Source organism: Salmo trutta, chromosome 28 (genome assembly GCF_901001165.1).
Source record: "Salmo trutta chromosome 28, fSalTru1.1, whole genome shotgun sequence".
NCBI lineage: Eukaryota > Metazoa > Chordata > Actinopteri > Salmoniformes > Salmonidae > Salmo > Salmo trutta.
Genome location: NC_042984.1, coordinates 36,886,679 through 36,894,649, shown reverse-complemented (window position 1 = coordinate 36,894,649; position 7,971 = coordinate 36,886,679). Strand labels below are relative to the sequence as shown.

At 45.0% G+C, this 7,971-nt stretch overlaps 1 protein-coding gene across 3 annotated transcripts in view; it reads right to left on the bottom strand.

Annotated features, from left to right (window-relative positions):
• Positions 1 to 1,391: 1,391 nt before the first annotated feature.
• raf1a (Raf-1 proto-oncogene, serine/threonine kinase a) overlaps positions 1,392 to 7,971 on the bottom strand; it is a 42,041-nt gene continuing 35,461 nt past the window's right edge. For all 3 annotated transcript variants that reach the window (XM_029719866.1, XM_029719865.1, XM_029719867.1), the window contains 2 exons: positions 3,200 to 3,334; positions 1,392 to 3,035 (listed from right to left, as the gene is read on the bottom strand). In XM_029719866.1, the coding sequence (XP_029575726.1) occupies positions 2,895 to 3,035; positions 3,200 to 3,334 (276 nt within the window). In that variant the 3' untranslated portion in view covers positions 1,392 to 2,894. The remainder of the gene's footprint in view (positions 3,036 to 3,199; positions 3,335 to 7,971) is intronic.

Below are 7,971 nucleotides of genomic sequence, written 5' to 3'. Positions count from 1 at the left end.
TATATATTCAACTTCTCAGATGCATTCAGATTCAGCTTCTCTAAATTCAGATTCCAAACCAGAGACAACATCCTGGTACATTACCAGCCAGGAAATATAGAGAACAGATAAAATCAAATGCTGTCGTGGTAAACGGAAGCTTCTGGTGGGTTCTGAAGCCAATGTGGCATGTTGAATTTTTTTTCTTCCTATGGTCTGAATACTTATGTAAATAAAGTATTTCTGTTTTTTATTTTTAATAAATTTGCAAAAAATCTTAAAACCTGTTTTTGTTTTGTCATTATGGAGTATTGTGTGTAGTTTTATGAGGAAACCATTTAATTTAATCAATTTTAGAATCAGGCTGTAACGTAACAAAATGTGTAAAAAGTCAAGGGGTCTGAATACTTTCCGAATGCACTGTATACAAAAACAATAGACAATCGAATCTGAATGCATCTGAGAAGTTGAATATATGAAAGATTGATCAACTTCAAAATATAGTTTGAAAACTTAAACTTGTAGACAATGAATGCAATATTTACCATATTGAAACTGAATGAATAAATATTGAATATGAATGTTCAATAAATCGCAATATTCATTCAATAAAGTTTCAAATCATGAAATACAAGTAAAATGTATGAATTCAATAAACAGTATGTGCATTACAAATAAATAAAACATGTTTTATTCAAATTCAATATCTAGATACAAATTCAACATTTTTTAATTCAAATACTATTTCTGCTGGCAAAGAAATTGTTCCATATCAAATCCCCTCAGTTAGGTCTGATAACCAACTGAGATGCTGGCTGGGCTGACTGAGGCCAGGCTAGATAAAAAAAACAAACATCAGAGACATCATTATAGAACACAAAAACATAATGTCTATGACTGCATTAGGTGTGTGGATGTTTATAGGGCAGTTTAGCACATAAGAACACACTTCAACTAAAGTGTTACCCAATAGCTTTGTTGAGATGTGTTATCATTTAATCCCATCTCTCCACCAAGTGTGTCTTTCTCCTGTCTCAGGTAGGCTGTTTTTCCAGTGGGCTTGCCAATAGCTGTTGAGCACCTAGTGCCATTGCCCAATGGTGGAATCTCCTAGTGGCGTGTCTGGACTGGATCCACGGTGTGATTGCACCACACAGCTACTGCAACAGCAAACATTGCACCCAGCCACAAAGTCTTGCACATGTATGGGATCCTACTGAGAGGCAGTGCACAGAGAGAGGCAGCAGGGAGTTTAATGGTGGAGATCAGTGTCTCAACATCTGGAACCGTTAAGATTAAAACAAGCACTTGAGAGCAGACAAAAATCAGTGTCAGCTAACCATCTGAGGCCCCACTAGTCAGCAACTTTTGCCAGTCAGTAGCAACAAAGAACGGAAGGTTTTGAACACTTCTGCAATTTAGTTTAACTTAATTTTATTAAAATAACCTGGAATAAACAACATTCTCACCACGTTTACAATAAAATGTTTAACCTCCTGAAAGAGACATGGCAGACAAAATGCTAATTAGATGTAAAATATTTTTCTACATATTAAAGACAACTGCCTAATATCCAGCTTGTGATGGTTTATCCAAAGAGAAGGCTGATTCAAATGAGTAGGTAACTACTGATAAGAACTCTCAGCAAAGCCATTAACCAATCACATGGACCGTAGAAATAGTCATCGCTTTAGTTAAAATGTGCACAAAAAAAAAATGTCTTCCTCAATCACTCATGCGTGACAGACTGACAGACTATAATTTTCCAGAATAAAAAAAAAGAATAAAAGCATGAAGATGAAGACACTGATAATCATTTAATATCTCTGATTTAAGACAATGTACAATCAAATAATCCTAAGAAACCAACGGATTGCATCACACTGTTTTTTTTATAAGAATCATCCTAGGTGAGGTTGTGCAGGGTCTTTGTCTAGGCTTCATCTCCTCTTCAGGGAGGTCAGCTTAGAGAAACTATTCTTCATAATAAACCAAGGCAGTCAGTCCCTGTCAGTCAGACAGAAAGGTGTGCTTCACAGCACAGAGATAAGAGAGCTATTTACTGCTCTCTCGCATGCGGTTCCTTCAATGTCTCTGCCTCACTAATCTAACATAGCAGGCGTAAAAAAAAAAACACCTGAGCAACATTTCTTTCTTTCTGGTCCTGACGAGAAAAAAAAAAAAACTGTCGGGGGAGGTTCGCTTCTGCACTGTTGAACCAATCCACTAAATGTGGAGGAGGAGTTAAGATGGAGTGTCGCCTTGTTAACGCCCAAAAGCATTACATTACATTTATCATCAATGGCACACACAGATTTTTCACCTTTTCAACTCTGGGATTCAATCTGGCAACTGTTTGGTTACTGGCCCAACGCTCTAACCATTTGACCACCTGCGCAGCAAACAAAGTAGAAGCGGAAGTCGTGTCACAGGCGCTCTTTCCATTTCCCTTGAAAACCGGATGCATTCCCGACCCACAGAGGGTGCTGCCTCACTGTCCCCAGGTAGGTGTGCTTTCTTTCCCATATTTCACTAACTGCATTGCCACTCTGTCCGTTGCACCCATATTAGACATGGGGAAAAGTAGGCCTCTGATTAAACCTATAAATGGGCATTCATTTCCTTCACTGCCAATCATCTTCTCCAAACCAATGGGTCGTTCTTCTCTGCTCTCTACACCAAAACCTTCACTGGCACAACTCAGTCAGTGACTGAAATCCCATATTGATCCCATTCACTGTCACCTTTCCTCACAGTCAGTCCTCTTCCTCTTTGCTGTAGATATTCAGTCTGTGTGTGAGCGTGTGTGTGTCTGCGTGTGTGTGTCTGCGTGTGTGTGTCTGTGCACGCTCATGCACACGTGTGTATGTTTTGGAACAGGAGCAGGTAGGAGGGGCAGGTTGGGTGCTGTAATTCTAGAACACAGGCAGCCTGCTATAGGTTGATGTGAAGATGTTGATGTCCTCAGTGTGGGAGGCTCTGTGCAGGGAGGGTTCTGAGGCACTGCGGTTGATCTTAGGCAGGGAGTGCTGGAGCAGCTCAATGGACGACAGGATCTGGAAGAGAGGGAGAGAAAGCGAGGAAGATTAGAAGCACTCCTAGCAAACGTGGAGGCATTTGGTACAGTGCCATCAACCCACTTCAGACATTTTAGAAATGTCCTAAATAAAGATGGAGAGATAGTGTAAAAAGAAAAGCCATTAGCAAGACTCAGGTGTACCTGGGGAAACAGCGGCCTCTCGTCTTTGATTTTCTTGATGCAGTCAGCCACCAGCCTCTTCATGGCTTTGGGGCAGCTCTTATAAAGCTTACTGAGGTCTGGAGACATGTACCCCCGACCCACCATGAAGATGATCTGACAGGGGAGACAGAGATGAATGGTCACAGTGTTATTGCTTTCTGTGGAAGTCACAGTGAGTCCCTAATACCGTAATACCTGCTGTGACAAGAATGTGGTGACCAGGTGATAATGAAACTGCTCCATTACAAGTCTGTCTGCCAGTCTGAACCACTGGTTTTGACATTACTACACTGAGGACAGGTGAGTCATCAGATAAGGACAGGTGAGTCCTCAGATAATGAAAAGGTGAGTCCTCAGATAATGAAAGGTAAGTCAATCCTGACACCTTGATGAGAGAGAGAGAGAGAGAGAGAGAGAGAGAGAGAAACAGACAGACAGAGAGAGACAGAGAGGGAGAGAGAGAGAGAATTTGAGTTGGATAAATGTAGATAAACTCACAAGGACTTATACAGGATACTAACCTCAACATTAAAACCATCAATCCAAATAAAAATTCCATGCCTAAAACCTTGATTTTGGACAAAATTACCTGAATGGACTATTACTACCAAGGACTATCAAGAAAAAACTTCTAACAAACCAAAACCTGCACAAGAAAGTACAGCGGAACCTGGAAATACCATCCAACACAAAACTGAGTGAGTAATATTCAGTCTGAAGATACTTCTGAAGCCAAAAAGTAAAAGATAATCTCTAGGGAATTTTGCTAAGTAAATAAGTTGCTAAGACAGAACAGACCTGGCGGCACCTTCAATTAGCACTGAAGTCAGATGTGTGAAAACTCTTGAGCCCAACAATGGCAGGAGTTTCACAGCCCCCCCCCCCCCCCCCCCCCCCAATGCAGAGGCCTTTGAAGCCCCACTGGCTTATCCCTGTCCAGAGGTCATTACAATACAGCAGCCCATGGATATTAAAAATAACACTGCAAGGAATAAATACAAAAAAAAGCTCCTCAAGGGCAATCCAGAGACACTATTTGCTGAATCCTGCAAATAGGGGAACTTAAGCAACTTAATTTTCCACACAGACCATCCCCTGGCATGGCACAGTGCTATATTAACACAGACCATCCCCTGGCATGGCACAGTGCTGTATTAACACAGACCGTCCCCTGGCATGGCACAGTGCTATATTAACACAGACCGTCCCCTGGCATGGCACAGTGCTATATTAACACAGACCATCCCCTGGCATGGCACAGTGCTATATTAACACAGACCGTCCCCTGGCATGGCACAGTGTTATATTAACCAGACCATCCCCTGGCATGGCACAGTGCTATATTAACACAGACCATCCCCTGGCATGGCACAGTGCTATATTAACCAGACCATCCCCTGGCATGGCACAGTGCTATATTAACACAGACCATCCCCTGGCATGGCACAGTGCTGTATTAACACAGACCGTCCCCTGGCATGGCACAGTGCTATATTAACCAGACCATCCCCTGGCATGGCACAGTGCTGTATTAACACAGACCGTCCCCTGGCATGGCACAGTGCTATATTAACACAGACCGTCCCCTGGCATGGCACAGTGCTATATTAACACAGACCATCCCCTGGCATGGCACAGTGCTATATTAACACAGACCGTCCCCTGGCATGGCACAGTGTTATATTAACCAGACCATCCCCTGGCATGGCACAGTGCTATATTAACACAGACCATCCCCTGGCATGGCACAGTGCTATATTAACCAGACCATCCCCTGGCATGGCACAGTGCTATATTAACACAGACCATCCCCTGGCATGGCACAGTGCTATATTAACCAGACCATCCCCTGGCATGGCACAGTGCGATAAGATCACACTATCCCTATGTCAAGAGAGAGGGTATGGGCCAGGGTGGAAACTCAGAATACTAGACATTGAGGAAATTGAAACAACCTCTCAACGTGTACAAGTCCGGGACAGTAATGGTGCAGGGCATCCTCATGCAGTTCCAGCAGGACTTTTACAGGATCAAAGAGAGTAAAGCAGGAAAAGCTCTCTCTCTGTGATGCCTCCCCCATCCTGAGTGATTCTGATCACATCTCTTCAAACTGTCATGCAGACAAGGATAGTCACCCCTCCAGCACTGAACACACCCAGGTCCCACAACTGCACTGCCCCTCCATCATTGAGAGGGGTAAATTCACAGAGCTGGAGAGAGACATGGTGCTCAGAGAGCTAGTCCACACAATCCAGACAGAACAAACCCACAAAACAGACCAGCACAACAACACCCCCCCCCCCCCCCCCCCCCCAACAACAAGACCCAGAGGGCAGAAGGTAGAGATGGATGGCTGTCAGAGAGCTGGCTGCGCTACAAACTCAAGTGAGAGAACTTAAAGAGGCACACATGGCACTGAAGGACGAGGTCAGAAAGCTGAGGTGTGAGAGAGCAGGACACTCCCCCAGACAAGCCAGCAGAACAGCCCACCTCAGACCTGGACCACAACGGGACAGACAACACAGGACCCACCAACCCAACAGACCCCACCCCCCCCCCCCTAACAGCCCTCCTGTCAGTTCCCCAGATAGCCCTCCTGACAACTCCCCCACATCCTTTGTGGACACACAAAAGCCAGAGATTTTGCTCCTCATTGACTCAAATGGCAAATACATTCAAGAGGATAAACTTTTTCCCAAACACAAAGTGGCTAAACTCTGGTCCCCAAACACTAGGCATGCCCTGGAGCTGTTGTCAGAGGACAGACTAGGGTCCCCCAGCCACATCATAATTCACACGGGCACAAATGACCGGAGGGCCCAGCAGGAAAGGGTGGCAACAGCACTCAAGGGAGTGATTGAAAAATCTTCTTCCACTTTCCCCAACGCACATGTGGTTATCTCCACCCTGCTACCACGAAAATACTTTCACCCTGCCACCATACAGCATTTCGCGAGACTGTGCCTCAAAACATAATGTTGTCACACCCTGATCTGTTTCACCTGTCTTTGTGCTTGTCTCCAACCCCCTCCAGGTGTCGCCAATCTTCCCCATTATCCCCTGTGTATTTATACCTGTGTTCTCTGTTTGTCTGTTGCCATTTCGTTTTGTTTGTGCAACCTACCAGCGTTCGTCTGTTTCTTGCTCTCGTTTCATTGTCCTTCCCGGTTTTGACCCTTCTGCCTGCCCTGACCCTGAGCCTACCTGCCGTTCTATACCTTGCCCCACCTCACTGGACTATTGACCCCTGCCTGCCCTGACCCTGCCTGCCTTCTGGACCCTTTGCACCCTCTCTGGATTACTGACCCCTGCCTGCATTTGACCTGTCCTTTGTCTGCCCCTGTATTAGAAATAAACTTTTGTTTTTTCGACACTGCATTGGGGTCATACCTGAAACGTGATAGTACGAACTGGCCCCCATGCAACTAGGAAGAGCTAGGCTGTCTCCAGCTGAACGTCTATACAGGCTTCACTCTAAGAGCTGCCTGCATTGCGGGACTATTGGTCATTTTGTCTCCACCTGCCCACTAAAAGACCAGGCTCACCGGTCGGAGGGAGTACTCTGGTGGGCCATACGGAGAACTTTTCTTCTCCGCTTACTCACATCCCTTTTCATGCCATGTTGCTAAGACCACTCCAAGAAAATCCTGGCCACAACCTATATAGGCCTCCACATTTATGACCTATGCCCCTTCTGCCCATCGCATGCCCCCCGACCCTGCCGTTAGGACCTCAACATGACAGCAGGATACATGCCCAGGCCATGAGCAGAGCAACAGATCTAACCCCCACTATTACACCCGCAGAAGCCCCATCCTGCGATCTAAGAGGTATGTATTAGATCAAATCAAATTGTATTTGTCACATGCGCCAAATACAACAGGTGTAGGTAGACCTTACAGTGAAATGCTTACTTACAAGCCCATAACCAAGTTAAGAAAAAAAAGTGTTAATTAAAAAATAGATAAGTAAAAAATGTAAAATAAAAGTAACAAATAATTAAACAGCAGCATTAAAATAACAATTGCGAGGCTATATACAGGAAGTACCAGTACAGAGTCAATGTGCAGGGGCACTGGTTAGTTGAGGTAATATGTACATGTAGGTAGAGGTAAAGTGACTATGCATAGATAAAAACATAGTAGCTGCTTAAAAGAGGGGTCTGGATAGCCATTTGATTAGCTGTTCAGGAGTCTTATGGCTTGAGGGTAGAGGCTATTAAGAAGCCTCTTGGACCTAGACTTGGCCCTCCGGTACTGCATGCCGTGCAGTAGCAGAGAGAACAGTCTATGACTAGGGTGGCTGGAATCTTTGACAATTTTTAGGGCCTTCCTCTGACACGGCCTGGTATAGATGTCCTGGATGGCAGGAAGCTTGGCTCCAGTGATGTACTGGGCCGTACGCACTACCCTGTGTAGTGCCTTGCGGTCGGAGGCCGAGCAGTTGCCAAACCAGGCAATGATGCAACCAGTCAGGATGCTCTTGATGGTGCAGCTGTAGAAACTTTTGAGGATCTGAGGACCCATGCCAAATATTTTCAGTCTCCTGAGGGGGAATAGGCTTTCTTGTGCCCTCTTCACAACTGTCTTAGTGTGTTTCAACCATGACAGTTTGTTTGTGATGTGGACACCAAGGAACTTGATCTGCTCCACTGCAGCCCCATCGATGAGAATGGAGGCGTGCTCGGTCCTTCTTTTCTTGTAGTCCACAATTATTTCCTTTGTCTTGATAGCGTTGAGGGAGAGGTTGAT